At 42.0% G+C, this 20347-nt stretch overlaps 1 protein-coding gene across 1 annotated transcript in view; it reads left to right on the top strand.

Annotated features, from left to right (window-relative positions):
- LOC126245712 (carbonic anhydrase 13-like) overlaps nt 1-20347 on the top strand; it is a 252299-nt gene that overhangs the window by 198205 nt on the left and 33747 nt on the right. Inside the window, exon 2 of the mRNA XM_049948338.1 lies at nt 18833-19027. Coding sequence (XP_049804295.1) covers nt 18833-19027 — 195 coding nt within the window. The remainder of the gene's footprint in view (nt 1-18832; nt 19028-20347) is intronic.

The following is a 20347-nucleotide window of genomic DNA, read 5'->3' as shown; positions in this document are numbered from 1 at the left end:
TCTGCACTTAACTTGTAATTCCCTCAGTGTCTTCTGATCTAATTCGACTACACTGCATTACCTTTGTTTTATTTTTGTTGTTATCCATCTTACCTCGTATTCTCAAGACGGTATCCATTCCCTTAAATTGCTCTTCCACGTCCTTCGCCGACTCTAACAGAATAACAACGTCACTCACAAACTTCTAAGTTTTTATTTGTTCTACCTGAATATTATTGCGCGCGCGCGCGCGCGCGCGTACACACACACACACACACACACACACACACACACACACACACACACACACACACACACACATTGATGAGCCCACCGCGAGACTGGACATTTCCTGGTGGTGGTGGTGCGGATACGTGACGCAGTAAGGAAAGATTGTAAGCGGAACAGAGACGAATGGACATGGGAAGTGGTTGAAGGATGGTGAAATAACGAGAGACCGCATGGTATTGGACGACCACGTCTCATCAAAACGTAGAGGTCGAAGAGTCCCCCTCTGTGTAATCCACGATAGGCAGCGATCTGTGGCAGATCAGAAGAGTACGGCGAAGTGTTTCGGAGCATACTTTTCAAACATTGTTCAACACGGAGCTCCACATCACAGGACCCCTACGAGTTCCTGTGTTGATCCAACGACGTCGTCAGTTACGATTTCAGTGGGTATAGCATCACTGAGTTTTCACCTTTTCTTGTTACACCAGGTCGATGGTTGCGTCTTACACGCCGTCATCCAGGCGAATGGATGCACGAAACATGCACCGCGCCACACATGCAGACATGAGGAGAGAATTGTGCTATGGCGTACATTGAGTTGTGCTTCCGTGGGGTATGTGGTGGCAATCGAAGCCATCACGACAGCAGTGAACTAAGAGAACATTATTGCAGACCACCTGCATCGCTTCATGTTTGAAGTCTCCCTCTACGGCAATGACACCTTCCAGCAGGATAAATGTCAGTGTTGCAAGAACAGAATCGTGCTACAGTGGTTTGAGGGGCATTATAGGGATGCCTTGGCTAACAAATGTACCTTACATGTACCCATTGTAACACAATCGGGCGGCAGCTGCATGCCTGTAAACGACCATCCCGCAGGTTGCGGGAATTGCTTGACCTGTACGTAGACAACAGGTGTCACATACTGGGTAATCAAAAAGTCAGTATAAATTTAAAAACGTAATAAACCAATGAATAATGTAGATAGAGGTAAAAACTGACACACATGCTTGGAATGACATGGGGTTTTATTAGAACAAAAAAAAGTTCACAAAATGTCCGACGGATGGCGCTGGACAGCAAAACGTCAGTGAATGTGCATGACAATCGTGTATAGAAGGAGCTGTAATGAGAGAGAGAATCAGATGCGCCAGCAGTCGCAGCATGTTGACGTTACCTGAAAAGGCGCTTTTAGTGAAGCTGTATCATCAGACGCGTGAAAGATCTCTTGCGCGCGTCGTTTGGTGATGATCGTGTGCTCAGTCGCCACTTTAGTCATGCTTGGCCTCCCAGGTCCCCAGGCCTCAGTCCGTGCGATTATTGGCTTTGGGGTTACCTGAAGTCGCAAGTGCATCGTGATCGACCGACATCTCCAGGGATGCTGAAAGACAACATCCGACGCCAATGCCTCACCATAACTCCGGACATGCTTCACAGTGCTGTTCACAACATTATTCCTCGACTACAGCTATTGTTGAGGAATGATGGTGGACATATTGAGCATTTCCTGTAAAGAACATCATCTTTGCTTTGTCTTACTTCGTTATGCTAATTATCCCTATTCTGGTCAGATGAAGCGCCATCTGTCGGACACTTTTTGAACTTTTGTATTTTTTTGGTTCTAATAAAACCCCATGTCATTCCAAGCATGTGTGTCAATTTGTACCTCTGTCTACATAATTCCGTGGTTTATTCAGTTTTCAAATTTATACTGACTTCTTGATCACCCGGTATTTCTGGAATCCTCAAAATCTCTGTTGTACTGTAGTTGAAAAGTGGAACAACACACTATAAAACAGGGGTCATAATGTTTTGGCGCATTGGTGTACTTTCGCACAGTAAAACGTATGTTGAAACTACCACGAACAACCACTGTGGCTTCCATGAGGCCACAGTCCGGATGACCACTGTACCCCACTAACGATCGTTACTTCCAACGATCGTTACTTCCAACGATCGTTACTTACTCTGCATGGATTCGATCTGGGTCTGGTTCGACCTCTCCCCCCAAGCCTGTCTTGCAAACTAGAGCGTTGCGCTAAGAGCCACGAGCAGATTTCCCTACCATAAACAAAAGCTTCCTCATTAGTGTCATCATTATTAGCCATTTGATAGCCACTGCTGGACAGAGACTTCCTCCAGACTGTTAAATGCATCAGTCTTCACTTATATGCACCCAATATTCCTGCATATTTTCTCACTTCATCCTCCATTATGTTGTCTCGGTTTTTTCTTATCTCTTGGAATCCAGGAAAGAACTTCCTTGGTCCATCTACCATCCATTCGTCTGGCTACATGTTTACCCATCTCCATCTCCATTTCATTTTCATTCTTCTTTTTCCTAGCCTCTACCCCATACCTTCACAAGGTCAACATGTTAATCTGCATTTGCCGATGCTGGTAGTATAGGCTCCTCCTGTCGCCACTCCATTTCCATTATGATGATAATTACTTCGTCCTCTCGCATTCGTTCCTCGATCTGTCTCTCTGTCTCTGTGTCTCCTGGCAATTTCCAACACACATCTTTCCGTCGCTTGTTGATCATCTCTCCACTTTTGAATGGTTTTTGCATTAAAAAGTCAATGTCGAACTTGTAATACCCAACAATGGATTGGAAACTTTATCTTCGTCACATCGGAACCGTAGTTTTTATAATTCTATCCGTTGGCCAAATATACTCTGTGCCAGTTTTACGTTTCTGTTTATGCTGATGAGCCAAAACGCTTTGACCACATGCTTGATACCGTGTCGATCCACTTATGGAACGAAGTACAGAAGCGTTTCTGCGTTGCACATATTCTACAAGCCCTCCTTATGTGTCTGAATGTATGTGGCAGCATGTGATTAAGCAAGACAGGTAACGCCATTCCCGTAAATTACGTGGCGTGTAGCGGCGGATCTGGTGCCCGGTAGCGTCCCAGACGTGTTCCATTTGGTTCAGATTAGGTGAATATTAGGTGAATTTTGTGGCCAAGGCACTGTAGCACGATTCTACGATTCTAGCCTTGTGACATGGAGAGTTATCCTGCTGGAATATTACGTCACTGTCAGGAAAGATATCAAGCATGAAGAAAGAATTCAGGTCGTCCGCAATTATGTTCATGTAGATCACAGCTGCCATGGTGTCTCTTAATTACTGCAACAAGTCCCACTCAAGCCCAGGCGAATGTACCCCACAGCATAATACCGCCCCCATCATTCGGCGTCCGTGGTGTGGTGCATGTTGTGGGCAGCCTTAACCTGGATGACAGCACATCCAGACCCTACCATCTATCTGGCGTATCTCGAAACGTGGGTCTTCCGACTAGGCGACATATTTCCATTGATCCACGGTCTAAACCCGACGATCCAACTGCAGTCGTAATTGACGATTGTCTGACAGTACATTGAGGTTCCCAATGAGCATGTTTCAGAAGGAAGCAGGCTTATATAAAACGATAGTATTGACCGCTCTGAAGGGAGAGTATTCTGTAAAAATATGCTCTTGTAACGCAGCAGAGCCCCTTACTCTGACGCCTTGTGAAATAATCTCGCTGGAATCAACAGTACATCTTTAATAACACTTCTGTTTCAATGTCAATTATAATCCCGTATCGTCTGTTTGTATAACAAATGTTGTAGGCAAGGAAAATTGTAACCTGCGCATATAATTTTGTGTATTTTCCACAGAGTGTTTATGTTCCACGTGTTCTGAACGTCTGTACACAATGTGTATTTAATAGTCAGATGCATCTATGACTGTATTAATGAGATGTAGGCTGAGAAGTACGTAACACTAATGAACAAGTTTCTTTCTTATTATATGAATGTTTGGATTACAAATGTTCAAATGTGTGTGCAATCTTATGGGACTTAACTGCTAAGGTAATAAGTCCCTAAGCTTACACACCACTTAACCTAAATTAGCCTAAAGACACACACATACACCCATGCCCGAGGGAGGACTCGAACCTCCGCCGGGACCAGGTTTGAATTACAAGAATGAAAAAGTTGAAGGTGGAAACGGTTCTGAAAAAACTGTATACACGCCAGGTTAAACTGTTCTTTGTGAAACTAAATTGTTCAAAATGGCTCAAATGGCTCTAAGCACTATGGGACTTAACATCTGAAGTCATCAGTCCCCTAGACTTAGAACTACTCAAACCTAAGCAACCTAAGGATATCACACACATCCATGGCCGAGGCAGGATTCGAACCAGCGACCGTAGCAGCCGCGTGGTTCCGGGCTGAAGCGCCTAGAACCGCTCGACCACAGCGGCCGGCAACGAAATTGTAATATTTATATTAGCCCTCAGCCAAATGTAGGAAGCCCGGAGTTCTTGCGTACCCTGGTTTGAATGATGAAAAATATTACAAAAGAAGTTCAAATTGGACTCTACAGTCATATCACCAGAACAACTTCTTATTACGCCTGTATCTCATAACATGAAAATGTACTGTATTCAGATACCGCAAACCTTAAAGATCTTTTTAAGAATACTAAACATAAGAAACGTATGATCAATAGGTGGCCTGTAAAGAATAAAGAAAAAAAGAGAAATAGAAAGATCGGCGGAAAAATAGAACACAATGCTGAACTTTATTGAAACAGCATCAAGGGCAGAAATAGCATGTGGCGTTTGACAACTGATCAGAATTTCAAATCTTCTGTACAACAAGCTGCTGTCATTAGCTTCCGAAGTGCAGCTATTCGATAATGTCAAAAGCGTAAATCGGACAGGCGATCGTCATCAACAGATCTTTTAATGCCGGCCGGTGTGGCTGTGCGGTTCCAGGCGCTTCAGTCTGGAACCGCGTGACCGCTACGGTCGCAGGTTCGAATCCTGCCTCGGGCATGCATGTGTGTGATGTCCTTAGGTTAGTTAGGTTTAAGTAGTTCTAAGTTCTAGGGGACTGATGACCACAGATGTTAAGTCCCATAGTGCTCAGAGCCATTTGAACCATTTAGACCTTTTAATATTGCATTTATTTTTCAGAATCCCTTTACAAACTATCTCCAAAAGTCACCCATTATTTTAATGATTTTGAAGCTCGTCTGTACTTTTTAACACGCACACAAGCATTTGTAAGACGCTAGCAGCCAATTTCTCCCTTTTTGCCCGTAGACAGTTTTCTAAGGGGGGAATAGCTGGGTGGCTTGGTGGCCATGGAACACCGCGCTACAAGTCCAGGTTCCAGGTACGGTTTCATGGCGCCTACCGTTGTTTGCGAGTAGTGTGAACGACTCCTACCTTTTTCCAAGTGTTTTCCAGCTTTGTCGCCAATCAAACATCACGTAAGTGCTCCGGCTATGAATTTCTCAAATATTCTAGATAAAATGGGAGCAATTATCTTCTATTACTTTATTACAACGATCACAAAAGCCTTTAATAACGCAGTCATCATCAGACTGCCAGTAGAAAAATGAGGAGACAATGAATCATTATAGAATCTGGAAAAATCTGTCGCGTAATTATCAACGTAATGATAAAAAAAGATACCTAGTAAAAGTACATGCGCTACAGATTCTATAAGAATTTTTTGTCCCGTCTTCTTGTTGGCAGTCTGATGACCACTGGCTGTTCGAACCGGTTACCGCATAGTGAATCGTTTTTGTGATTCTTTTCATGACAAAATAGAGAATCCGTCAGTCACGATCTCGTCTGACAATATGTAATTTTTGCCCAAAACGGGCCATTTAGATTAACGATAACGCACCACACCCCGATTAAAAAGAAACTTCAAAAATTACTGTGTACATAAATATTAGGGTTTCATTCTTATATAGTCAAGTGGCCAGCATTGCATGCACATGAGTTTCAAATATTTATGTCCCGGAAACCATTGAGAACAGCGCATGAGTTTTGACAACCGTTTTTTTCTTATTCGAGAGAAACATTTATTTTAAAGGTGTGCATTGATAAAGGAAAGTTTGCACCTGCAGTCTTTATAGCATTAGAACGGAAACTTTATGGAGAGTAATAGCCTCCTACCTGACTCACAAAAAGTTAAGAAAACGAAAGTCTAGTCAGTTTTACGAATATGACACAGACGTAACGGTTCAGCCAGTCTAACCGTTTTAGGTAGAACATTGAATCGTGGAATTTAAGAGTCTCGTTGCTAGAAAGACAAAAAAAGAGGATGATTAGTGTTAAACAGAGCAACTAATCGGCCGTGGCGCTGTTTCAAGAAAATTTTCCAGCACTAAAAACTAATAAATCCTAATGTATTACCTCATACATGTGTATATTTTTGCGGATCTTGCTCCGACAGGAGGAAAATTAAGAAACACTCCGATACTCATTGTCAACATAAGACGAGAGTGCCCTATGTGACACAATACCTATGAGTGACATAAAAAGTTTAGCGACGTCTTTGGATATAATATTGAGGAGTAAGAAAGGCGTCGCCAGCTATTTTCGAAGCCATAGCGCAGCAAGCGATACTCGTCTGACGACAAAGGGACGATGCAGCACTTTCGACTCGCAAGCTCAGCTGAACTCCAGTGCGCTTGAGGACTATAATCGATTGGGCCGCGTGGTTCTTGAAAAGCTTATCAGTCTCTCAACAACGCCGTTAAGCAGAGAGGTATAAGAAGCACTAATTTCCTTTCAATGCACATCGAGGAATAGGTTCTACATTCCACGACGTGCCAATTCACTTACATTTCCACAAATTACAGTGGACATTATCACATGATTTCGAAACACACAGCTACATTATACTTCCCGATTCATTCTTGTCGTCAGTACTAATAGTAAATGCATCTAAGATATTATTGAGGAGAATTTAATAAAGCTAGTTTGAAAGGAGGTCTGAAAACCATAAGAAGACTAAAATTTTGTGCAGCCAACACATCGAAAATGTTTCAAATTAGAAATGAAGTGACAGGGCAAGTTCAGTTTTGTATTTAAACCAGTTGAAAAAAAAAGTGACTGACTGGCTAGCAAAACAAATGCGCTGATGAAATATTACGACCACTTCCCATGGCGAGAGCAGGTTACGCGGCTCGGAAAGTACGGGGTATTTATAATTAAGGGGAGGTTTACTACCTTTGACCCGGAAAAAGCATGTTCTTTGAGAATTTTTTTTCTCTGGATCTGTCATAGATATCAATGTCAAATTTGGTCAAAATGTTCATTGATATTCCCTCTACAAACTGTAATTTTTTCGACCGGGAACGTCGAAGAGCAAAGGCGGAAGTGCCGTCGGAACGAAACAAAATTTCGATGTAGACCTCCACGCGCGGTATGTCACAGGTCAGCCGGCTCGTCTGAAGTCAAAATTGAGTTGACGTTAGCGAAGTATATAAGATTCTTTAGGAGTTGTACCTCGCTTAAGTTATTTGGACCACAGGAAACAAAATGGCGGCCATTTGAAAAAAATAGGGTTTTTCATCGATTTTTGAACTTCGTCGGCAAAGTAAAAATATTTATAGTCGATGGATCGGAATAAAAGTGGTACAACTCCTAGACAATTTAGTTAGCTTCGTCGGAAACAAAGAATCGCACCAATCGGTTCAGTAGATTTGAAGTTAGCTTACGTGCGATAAAAAAGGCATTTCGAGAAAAACGCGTTTGAAGTTTTGACTACATATAAATGCAATATTATGCAACTTACGTCCAATCTGATATTCCGGGTCCATAAACTAGTCCTTCCTCTTCCCCATAGAGGGCGTTCTGCTCGATCTGGGCCGTTCTGCGCTGCTCCAGAGCCGCTCACACTGCCGGTGATAAGTGGTTTTCGGCCGCTTGAGTCCGGTGGTCGTCCGAATGCTTGGCGAACTGCGTCGAATAGAGTCTCTCGGTGACGTCCATCGTTGTCGTGGTCCTGAGAATTGCTGAATACCCTTCGTTGAAGCTGCTCACTGGCAGGAAAGTCGCTACCTCCACAGTCTTCGCACCAGAATGCAAATGCTTGGGGGCTAACTTCCAAACACACGCGTTCAAACTTTCATTTGAATTTTGTGTGTTTCCTCCCAAGCACCGGTACAATAACTCGTCCTCCGAAAGAAAAAAACTGGTGCGTGAAAAAGGCCGATTTCAAGCAGGTGCATTTTTTTGTTCAACCGCGAATAGCAAACATTTCCGTTCCGTATTCGGAAAAACCGTTTCAGGGAAGGATTCTAAACACTTTTATGGATCCAAAAATGCAATTTTAAAAAAATCGATTTTTTGAACCAAAAGACAGTAAACCTCCCCTTAAAGTGCGGCTACTCGCAGAGGTCCAGTGTGGGCTGTAATTACGTATGACAGCGCAACTTGGGAGATATTCTAATGCGTTAATGTGGAACCGAACTACGCAGGATAAAATGATTTCCAAATTTGGCCACCAGGTGCAAATCTGGCGCTGTGAAAGCAAGAAAGAAGTGTAGAAATGATTCTATACGTAATGGATTAGTAACTGAACGTGAGCTGCAAAGGTCATACAGTTGAGAAAGGCATGATGTTGATTTTATTATTAACCACTGCTTACGCAGGTTGTTCAATAAGAGCAACGGAGAAGCCGACGAGATGCTGCATACGTCAAACGGCGTGATCAATAGTTGCCGCAGCAGTTCCGGTGGAAACTCGTTCCTGTTTACTGGCCTTCAGATCAGGTACATATCGAACGTGTCCCTGGTAATCGCGTTCTTTTAGACATCCCCAGAGCCAAAAGGTAGATTGATTCACGTCAGGTGATGGTGCGCGCCACGCATTTGGAAAGCTTCTGGAGATAACATGTTCATGGAACGTTGCATAAAGCTCTTTCACTGGGCGAGCAGTATGAAGTTCATGAAAACAGTGGTTTCCGCACGGCTGCGCTCTTCCAAAGCAGGAATCATATGCTTTACAAGATGGTCTCGATAACGTGCAGACGTTACGGTACAGCTGACAGGATCTCTGAGTGTATTGTCTTCTAAAAAGAACGGACCGAGAACAAAAGTGCTGGTGAATCCACACCACACAGTCACTTACCACGAGTGCAGTGACATTTCGTGCACAGCACGTGGTTTCACCATACTCCAAATTCGGCAGTTCTGCGTATTCACTGCACCGTGTAGTGTAAAATGTGCCTCGTCACTCTACAGAGTATTGTTCGACCACACTGATCCGTGCCAGAAACGGAAAATCAAATTCAGAACGTAGCTGCGGATCATGAGGTTTCAGTTGTTGCACCGTGTCGATCTTGTACGGGTACCTGTGTAAGATAGACCGCAAAACTTTCCGTACTGTTGACCACGGGATGGACAATTCTCGTGAAAATGCACGGACGCTGACAATATCCGAGTCACGTACTGCATGGTCTGTGACAGCAACAGCAACCTCGTCAGTAACTTACATCGGTATAGGACGCCTTCCTCTTCCGTATGCCACGCCAAGCTCATCTGTGTTTTCGAATTCCATTTACATCGTCTTTAGACCGTTTGATGACATCGGGCCTTTCCTTAGACCTTTGAGTCGGCGAGACTGTCAGTGCTGCGCTATGATTGCTGCCGTTCACCTAAAACAGTTCCATTAACAGCCCACGGTCTCTCTTCTCGATGCCCATACAGTTCACTCACGTTGTGCTTTGTCAAACGATAGTGTGAATGCCACACCGTCTTACAGTGCCAGATTTGCACCCAGTGACCACAATTGGAACTAATTTGTTTTCCAGTGTAAATGGGTTCTGCATTAACATATTAGCATATCTACCTCGTTTCGCTGCCATACGAAATAACAAATTAATCGTACACAGAACCGTCCTTGGCTTGTCACCAGTGGCATCCCGTGTAGTGGGAGACACGCTCGCAGTGAAAGCAATACGAGTCCCTGGAGAGTTGCGGTGGCGGCTGTTACCATTTTCGCAATGCTCCTGTCTTCTTCAACGATATATGGATGAGGCGCTTACAGTTCCGTGCAGACATCACATTTTGTAGTTTACTGCCAGGTTTTTCGACTTAGTATCCTTTTGGGTTAATGCTCTCTCTACAAGGTCCTTCCACATAGTAAATCCCATCCCCAAAATGCGACTCTTTTTAATAAAAAATGTATAAAATATTCATCAAAATTTCTCTCTCTCTCTCTCTCTCTCTCTCTCTCTCTCTCTCTCTCCATTTGACTCACTCAATGTCTTTCAGCCGAACCCTTTCCTTAGATGTGGGGTTAGATGACAGAAGAATGGTATCAGATATGGTTTCTACGGTGACGGCGGTGCGCACATAAGCAGCCCTGCCTTACCTGAAGTGTATAATGCATCACTAACTCAACGCATTTTCCAGAGAGATTGAAAAATGCCAATGTCAGACACCTAGAAAGGTGATAAAAGAGATTTCAATAACTCCAGACATGTTTCACTGCTGACATAATTCTCCAAAAAACTTTGAGAAAGTGATGTGTGGTATTCTGGAATAGTACCTCATCCGAGCAACAGTAATGCTCTCGGCAATTTACAGTTTGGTTTTCACAAGAGTTTCTCTACTGAGAGTGCCATTTACATGTTCACTCACCAATATTACAAGCATTACATAATAAAATAGCTCTGGTTGGTATTTTCTGAGACCTATCTAAGGCATTTGAACTGTGTGGATCACAGTATCCTCCTAAAGAAATTGAAGATTTATGGGATTGATGGTATAACCAACAAATGGACGTCATATCGAGTTGTACTTGGTAATTCAGCCACTATAGTTTGGGGACATTGTTCTGACTGGGGTGAAATCACGTATTGGGTTCCCAAAGGCTCAATCTTAGGTTCACTATTGTTCCCTGTACATATAAATGATCTTCCGTATAATATACAATAAGCACCATTAGATCTTTTTGCAGATGATACTAGTATTGTAATCAATCAAAGCATACATACAGAAACAAAATAAATGATAAAGTTCTTAAAAGTATCATTGACTGATTGTATGCGAAAGGTCTCACCCTAATTTTAAAGAGACACAAAATATTCAGTTCCTCACATCTAGAGGTACTACACCAATGCTAAGTGTAACACATGGCGGGGAAATAATAAATAGGTTGGAAACTTCAAAATTCTTAGGGACCCATATTGATGAGAATTTAAATTGGAAAAAATACATTTTGGAACTCCTAAAACAACTTAGTTCAACCAGATTTGCGCTTAGAACTATTGCAAATCTTGGGAGAGACAAATTAGTAAATTAACATATTTCGCATATTTTCATTCAAAAATGTCATATGGAATAATGTTCTGGGATAACTCATCTTTAAGAAAGAAAGTCTTTATTGCGATAAAAACGTGCAGTGAGAATAATACGTGACGCTCATTCACGACACCTTGTACACATCCGTTTAAGAAGTGGGGCGTTCTGAGTACTGCGTCACAGTAATCTCTCATGAAGTTTGTTGTAAAACTGACCTCTAACATCGGTTTAATTTATTTCAACATAACAAGATTATGACATCTTTCTTTTCTGGTTTGGATTAATATTTCATGCGCGTTAGCTACAAATTCATCGCAACAGAGAGGAATGTCATCCAACGTTAAACAAGATCTATGCACTTCCTTACGAGCAAAAACAGCCCGTAATAATGTTTTTCATTCCTATTTGGATTAATTAATTTATTTTCCAAGGAAAACACAGTAAATTCTGCTCCAGCCAAAGCTACTGAGTTGCTTCGGCTTGTATGGTTGCGTTTAAAATATCTTTACTGAATAAATGATCTACACCGCGTAACCTGACAAAGTATCGGACTTGGTAAACAAATGAGACCTATTCTATTAAACGAAAGATAAAAGTAAAGACTATTAAGACCGCAAATAATTCAGTATCAGTCTGCAAAACCACACCAGATTCAGGTAGTAAAATTTCAGAGGCCACATTTAAATTTAGGTACTACAGGATAGTAAAGGATAGGAAACGACGTAAAAGTAGTTTGCTGAATCCTTACAGTAATTATTATTTCAATCAGAAGTTACACTTATATTCATCAGAACAAAGGCAGCAATAGTACAGACGAACTTAAGATCAGACCAGATAAGGTAATGAAAGAATAATGAAAGTGTCATTGTCGTGTACATAATAAAACATGAAACGAACTGTATGCTTATTATTAGACAAACATGACACTTTACGTAAATTATTAGCATTGTAAGCTACATTTATTTTCTTAACATGTGCTTCAAATGATTTTAAGAATGAGTATTTTTCTTTAATTATTCGACGATTCTAAAGGGGGCGCCACGTTTGAAAAGGAACAAAGATGTACACAATTACAAAACCAAAAGGAAAAATTACATTCACTAATTCGCATTAAGGTTGTCTTCAGCACAAAAAGGGTGCTCAGTGCTGCAACTAAAACTTTTCATAACTTACTCAATGATACGAAATGTCTGACAGCAAAATATAATTTGAAAACAAACTGAAGAAGTTTCTCCGTAACACCTCCTTCTATTCCATAGAATAATTTGTGTTATTGTAATGGTTGGTTGGTTGTTTGGGGAAGGAGACCAGACAGCGAGGTCATCGGTCTCATCGGATTAGGGAAGGACGGGGAAGGAAGTCGGCCGTGCCCTTTGAAAGGAACCATCCCGGCATTTGCCTGGAGCGATTTAGGGCAATCACGGAAAACCTAAATCAGGATGGCCGGACGCGGGATTGCACCGTCGTCCTCCCGAATGCGAGTCCAGTGTCTAACCACTGCGCCACCTCGCTCGGTATTGTAATGTGTAAAAGGTGATTGATAGATATTACTAACTCACATCTGTATATTTTTAAAAAAAAGCTTTTAATGTTCAGCCTTTAGCCATATTTACAGATTAATTTGCGATGTGACTGTAAAATGACTCTTTCCATATCATTACGATTTAGCGTGCAAATGATCCACGGAACATAAAGCTAACTAACTAGGCTACAATTTGTACTTCAAATCTTTCGATTCCCATTGCCACGCACTTAAGTGGGCAGGTGCATTATCTTGCTGGCAGATAATTTTTTGTTTCCAGCTCTCTGCTCAAGCACTTTCTTTTTGTCCAGAACGCTTACGTAATAATGATCTATTATTGTTTTATCCTTTGCTATGAATAAGAAGCAGCTCTTTTTGCATCTTAGAAAAAATAGTCATAACCCCTCCGCAAATTAAATCGACTTCGTCTTCTCTTGCTTTCCAACAGCGCCTTTTTTGTTTGCAGTCTCGTTTCTGGCCTAATCTGGTAGACCCATATCCCATCCGCTTTAACAAACAGGCTCAAAAAACATTTATATTCTTTTTAAAATGATCCAATAATTGCTGAATTCATCTCGAATTTTTTGTTGATAAACATTCAACAATGCGACGCAAAACCTTGTACAAACCTTTGTCATAGCTATTTGTCAAATGTACTCCGCTCTTCATTTTGACACGCCAATAGCTATTTCACATACATTTTAGTTTCCGATCGCCGAGTACTGTATTGTGAACTTTCGTGATATCTTAATCTGTGGTTGCACTGTTTGAACTTTTCTCGCACGGATCGTCCTCAGAAGAAGTAGAACCACATTCGAATTTAGCTGTCCATTTCCTCGCTATTGAAAATTTAGGAGCGTACTTCTTATCAACTTTTGTCGACTTTAGAGTGAAAGTTCTCGTTAGCTATGAATCGACGAAAACAAAAAAAGTTCAAATTTATCTACTTGAATGAAACATACCCAACACTGCTGCTTTAAAAACCGTACAATCAAAACTACTCCGCAGAACAAGCTGACATTTGACTAACATCACTGCACAACATGTACGAACATAAAGAGGATACTATTTTCTTTGAAAATTAAGCCATCTCTATACTAGGGTGAGAAATTTTCTCCTTCACATCACATTACTCAAGTTAGCAACTGAAAGAGCTATTTCAGCTTCTTGAATATCTTACGTTATACCATTTGCGTGTAATAAAGATACAAGTGGGGCAGGTATTAATCCCTCTGGTGCAAGAGTTTCAGCACATCCTATAGATGCTGGTTCACTCACAGTTCACGACTGTTTATGAACACTACTCCGCTCACGCGACAACTGTCGCTGTACGATTACAATAATTTACCACCCATTCGAAATGTCGGCGCTGGTGTTTCCAGTGGCCGGAGTGCAAAGCTAGGGAGCCGGTGCATCTTCTGAACCGTATTTCACACGGACGGTGAGTCACGGAGGCGCTGACCTCGCGTGCGCACGGAGCCGTGCCACAGATCCGGAGCGTCGTGACGCAGACGGCTGACAATTAGCCCGCCCACACGCGTTGAAGTGGACGTCGGCACTTAGACGTGAACACTTTCTCGTGAGCTCGCTTTTTACTGCTCCCGACAGGATGTGATGACACGTGCTCTTTTACAGTAGTGTTTACTCCGATCAGAACGGTTAACTGATTAACAGGACTGAGGCGGGAGCGATGATGAAAAGTGCATATTGTCATAAGTTTACCCACATTGGCCAAAGACTGACACCTCAGTATAGATTTCTAGAGGAAATAAAATTGGCGAAAATAACGTGCATCCCTCTGTCAACGCAATGTTTAGGCGAGCAAGAGAATTTGAAAGTGGACCAGAAAATTCCGTACGTTATTCCATAGGGTACTTAGCTTGTTTCCAATATAGGGTGCATCTCATGTTTTTCTAGTTGACTACAAATTTTCACTGAAAATTCATAGCTTTGTAAACAAGAGACAAACAACATAAAGTAAGTGAAATGGTTTCTTAGAGAGGCAAGATGATTAATTTATTTAGAGAAGCAGCATGCCATGGATATTTGTTATATTGAATTGAATATGGACAGTATCACAGATGGTGTACATGATACAGAACTCCACTTACCCAGGCATTGTTCCCTTTGGTTGTTGGACTGTCATCTCGCATCTTCCTCGCAGAAATTTGACGTGAGAATTAAAAGACAAATGGCACTGTAACACGATAATGCAGTAGACCAAACTTGGACTTCAGTTTTATCAGCACATGGGAGATTCTCTCCGCCAACGTCGCATTCAACACTACAATACCTTAACTGATGGTAGAAAGGAAGGCAAATTAGTGATTAACATTCCGTCGTTGATGAGGTCTTTAGAGAATTGTACAGGGATGGGATAGGAAATCGGCTGTGGACTCACAGAACCATCAGAACATTCACATTCAGCGGTTTCTCACAATCTTATGAAACAGTAGGTACTCCACAACTACAAGTTATAGAATTCGAACTATGCAACACGCACGGAACAGTTTTTGACTTATGTAATTCATAAACTCAGAACTTTCTTTGTGTGTGCTCCATATGATATCAAGAGTGATGTGTATTGGACATACTATTCAGAGAAAACCCGTAATGTAGATGCAAAGATACTTCCAAATTTCGTATGGGAAGAAACGACACCCACAGACGTCGATATGCAGGTGTACTGTAGTTTTTATGTGTAATATCGTCTTGGTCGTCCAACGTAAGTAAAGCTTAGCCGGGGCACATCCTGTTGTCTTTCGCACGAATCTCTTAGTAAGCTTCACAGGAGCTCCAGCCGGCCGCGGTGGCCGAGCGGTTCTAGGCGCTACAGTCTGGAACCGCGCGACCGCTACGGTCGCATGTTCGAATCCTGCCTTGGGCATGGGTGTTTGTGATGTCCTTAGGTTAGTTATGTTTAAGTAGTTCTAAGTTCTAGGGGAATGATGACCTCAGAAATTAAGTCCAATAGTGTTCAGAGCCATTTGAACCAGGAGCTCCAGATCCCTACAGCGACCGAGAGACCTTTTACAATTACACACACACTACTTGCAACTGTTGCAGGTATTGAAAGCCGCCACGAATGCTGCAGACATTCTTCAGCGATTAGGTAAAAATGGCAATTTCCTGAAGAAAGGGATATTTTCTGAGGAATTCACTTTTCACATGTGTGGGACGTAGCCAATCCGCGTGCAATAAAGTGCTGTGTGACAGGCCGTATTTAGGTTCTATAACTATCTATGCTGAATCTGCGATGCGGGCTTTACTAGAAGAAATTTTGTCATAACTAACGTGAAAAGAGCAATATTTCTATTAAAAGCTTGTAACCCATCACTTAACGTTGGCGCGATTTAAGAAATAAAAGTTGAAAACATTAAAATTTCTGAGACAAATTCAATATAGGAACGTTAATGTAACAACAAAAAAAAATGTTACCTGCATTCTTAATCAATTACCCTTAAACTGAAAGTTTCAAATCTTATTGGCTAATTGGTTTTGTCTCTATACTCTATAATATCGAAGCTACTTATATCTTCATAACGGTTGCAACCGTCATAATGATGTAAAAGGGGTGTTGACAAATTTTCTTGAATTTTTTCAGGTGGTTTTAATATAGTCGCTACCGGCAAAAATATCGTTATATTAAAATTCGTTCTTTTTAAACGAATTTTTTATTTCACTTTTAAACGTCTCGCTCATTCACAGTGGTCGTGTGGATTACTGTGATGTCAAGGCTCAAGTAAGCTTTCTGTCAGACGTTATGGATCTTGGGAGATTTTGTACATTTCCCGCAGTATAACATTTTAATAATAAAAAACTTTACGCCAGCTTCAGGAACTCAAGAATCAGTCTGGCGAAAGAAATTAGCTTTTTGTGGAATTGAATAAAAAGAGGTAATGATGAAACAGGCTTTCCATGAAATGCAAGTCACTTCATATTGCTAAAATTCCGGTAACCATTCCTTTGAGAGATTTTGGCAACTATAGTGCGACGAGTTTTCTCGCGAAAATGGAACAATAAAATAGTTATCAGAAGGGTAACACAAAAACCTATGATGATTACCCCAAAAACTATCTGACACTCTTTCCTGGCGTTTATCTGTTCTACGAAGTTTTCTGCTATTTTCATGATTTTCCAGATTTATATTATTTTAAATTTCTAGCCTGATGCCCTTTCTGTTACTAAAGTCGCCATTCACAGTATCCCAGGAGACAGGAATCATGTGCGATGTATACCCAGAAACTGCTGTCTCTTTCTTTTTTTTTATTTTTAATTAATCTGTAGCGCTGTGTTACGATATTTCTCTGTAAAGCAAGTGCTGCTGGCCACGGTGGCCGAGCGGTTCTAGGCGCTTCAGTCCGGAACCGCGCGACTGCTACGGTCGCAGGTTCGGATCCTGCCTCTGACATGGATGTCTGTGTTGTCCTTAGGTTAGTTAGGTTTAAGTAGTTCTAAGTTCTAGGAGACTGATGACCTCAGAAGTTAAGTCCCATAGTGCTCAGAGCCATTTGGACCATTTTTTTCTTCCTGTATCTGCTCACTTATTTTCTTTATTGCCACAAAGACCACTGGTTTACATACTAAAAGTTGAAAAACAGCATTAGTGGTCTTCCCACTTTGTGGACAGGTGCCAATGTGAGTCTTTCATGACTGTGCTGTTGTTTACCAGTTTCTGCAGTATCTTGTTATCGTGAAGAAACTTCTCAATGTCTCGAAGTCGAATAACTGAAAAGATGTATGCATTTCCACATTTACCACATGATTCTATTTCATTTCAGCATGCACTACATTGCGCAGTGAAAATCTCATTCTGGTACTGATCACTGCGGCTACCGCGTTTTCCACTGCGTTTTCCCCCCTCCCCGTCTCCGTGAGTTATAATGTAAATTTGAGAACCCTCGTCGGTTTTGGAAAAGGCGTTGGAGAAGAACTGGAAAATAAAAAATTATGAACCTGCAGTGATGTTCTTTCACGTTGCTCGTTTGGTTGACTGTTGATATCAGAAACTCCATTTTCTTAGCCAGGCATAAGAGCATCCGACACTACTTACACGTGGCTCAGTGGCTCAGTAGGTATGGGACGGACTATAAATCCAATCATCTAAGGTACAACTTCCGATCGGTACCGGTCTTTTAACTCTGGGAAAGATTGGTTGAAGAGCCAAACGCAAAATTTTACCGTTCATATTTGCCATATTTTTGGTTGAAGGTATCAGTGAGTGCATTAGTTTCTACTGTAAAGCTTTATTCAGTTGCCAGGCATATTGGGTAATGAATATATTAGTCCTCTTGTAGGAGTTTCAGTAAAGATTTGACACAGCCGTCAGCCAAAGAACGTTTATGGGCTGTTGCTAATGAGTTGACAGCCGAAACCGTTATAGCAACTACCGGGTTACGTAGGCATTGAATGAAATAAAATTTCATAGTATAAATTGTACTGTGGCTCAGTCTACCTTAAACTTCAGGTTCTCCTATAACTGGCTTAGTACGTCAGTTAGAACTTGGCAGGAAGGCAAGGGTTATCCAGACTAACCTCCGGCTAGCCGACAGCTTTACCTACTTCTAATGCTAATGCAGCATCTTATTTTTAAAAAGGCGTTACATGTTGCTTTACTCTTCATATACCGGCCGAAGTGGCCGTGCGGTTACAGGCGCTGCAGTCTGGAACCGCAAGACCGCTACGGTCGCAGGTTCGAATCCTGCCTCGGACATGGATGTTTGTGATGTCCTTAGGTTAGTTAGGTTTAACTAGTTCTCAGTTCTAGGGGACTAATGACCTCAGCAGTTGAGTCCCATAGTGCTCAGAGCCATTTGAACCATTTGAACTCTTCATATACGTAAATTGTCACACATTATCGAATGGTAAATCTATTAGTATGAACATTCTAAGGTGTCGTCCTAAGTCGATCAGTTTTAGATTCCAAACGTTGAAGGAGGAGAACGGTAAAGCTCCAGTGATAAATTGCAACTGTGGCCTCTCTGCAGGACCAGAAACATGGCCAGAGAAATTTCCGCTGGCGGCGGGCACGCGGCAGTCGCCCGTCGACATCTGCACGAGCAGGACCCTGACGGACGCGTCGCTGAGCTCGCGGCCGCTCACCTGGCGCTACCCGTCCTCTGCCAACGTGCTCGTCAACACGGGCCACGGCTGGCGCGCAGACCTCGACTATCACGGCTCCGGTGAGTTCACACGCGGCGCTCGCTGTACAGTGTACACTATCTCACCAGAAGTATCCACTATCTCATCAGATGTATCCGTACACCCCTAAGAACTGCGGAACAGACAACTAGATGTCACGCGAGGTGGACCGTTAAGGGGAGCCGGAGGTGGTCAAATCCAAAAAATTAAGATTTTTTTTTTGCTACCGAAAATTAATTGGAACATCCTCTTTGATGTAAACTTTGAATTATTGTCCTACTCGCCCTAGAAGTGGAGTTATTACCATTTTCCCCCACGCCTGCAGAGGAAATGGGCGGCCGCTGAATGCATCTAACACACCCTCTCGTGACTTCCTGGCGAACTGCTTGGGATTTTCTCGGCCTGTTACGCATACAGCGCCTTATGTTACGCATACAGCGATTGTGCAAGGGTTGGCTACATTGTTTTCTGTGACAAATGAAGCGCTAAGAGCGCGGAACATCGTCTCTCTGCTGTTTACCGTTTCGAATTAGTTCAGTGTTGCGCCTGTTGTTCGTAGTGTTATACTTCTTGTGTAAATCATTGTTCTGGTTACGATGCCACGTTTTAGTAACCATGTATATAAGAAGAGGAAGAACGTAGGGAAAAGAAAATTAACACTAATACCAAGTTGCGATACACTAATTACTGAAACAGTGCGTTCTTCTGCTAAACAACACATGGCCGGCCATAGCCCTGTGACATCTTCTAGCAAATACTACCTTGGAGATGGTGACTCCAAAGGTTTCAGGACTATAGAGGAACTGAAACCATATGGAAATGAATTTGTAGTTGAAAAGTAGGAATGCATTGGGCATGTGCAAAAGCGTATGGGTGCACGGCTTCGAAGGCTCAAACAAACTTTGGGTTCAAGTAAGCTCAGTGATGGAAAGACAATAGGAGGGAGAGGCAGGCTTACTGATGAGGTGATTGAACGTCTACAGAGATACTATGGGTATGCTATAAGGCAAAATATTAGTAATGTTAGTGATATGCGAAAAGCAGTGTGGCCATACTTCATACTTCATATTGCCTCTTCCAACGAATACCCTCAACACAGCCTGTGCCCAAAAGATTCCTGGTGCAAATATAATGCAAAAAAGGACTATGATCACAAACATAGTTTGCCAGCAGCTGTGATAAATGCAATAAAACCAATTTTTCATGACTGCACAGCCCGAATTGTTACACAAATGTCTACACAGAAAGACGCAGAATCCTAATAAGAGCGTAAACAATTTGATTTGGAAAGTGATTCCTAAAAGGGTGTTTCTAAGCATAAAAACACTGAACTTTGGCATTTATGATGCAATACCAACCTA

Source organism: Schistocerca nitens, chromosome 1, assembly GCF_023898315.1.
Source record: "Schistocerca nitens isolate TAMUIC-IGC-003100 chromosome 1, iqSchNite1.1, whole genome shotgun sequence".
Taxonomy (NCBI): domain Eukaryota; kingdom Metazoa; phylum Arthropoda; class Insecta; order Orthoptera; family Acrididae; genus Schistocerca; species Schistocerca nitens.
Note: the sequence above shows the minus strand (reverse complement) of the source record. Positions and strands in the feature narration are given on the sequence as shown.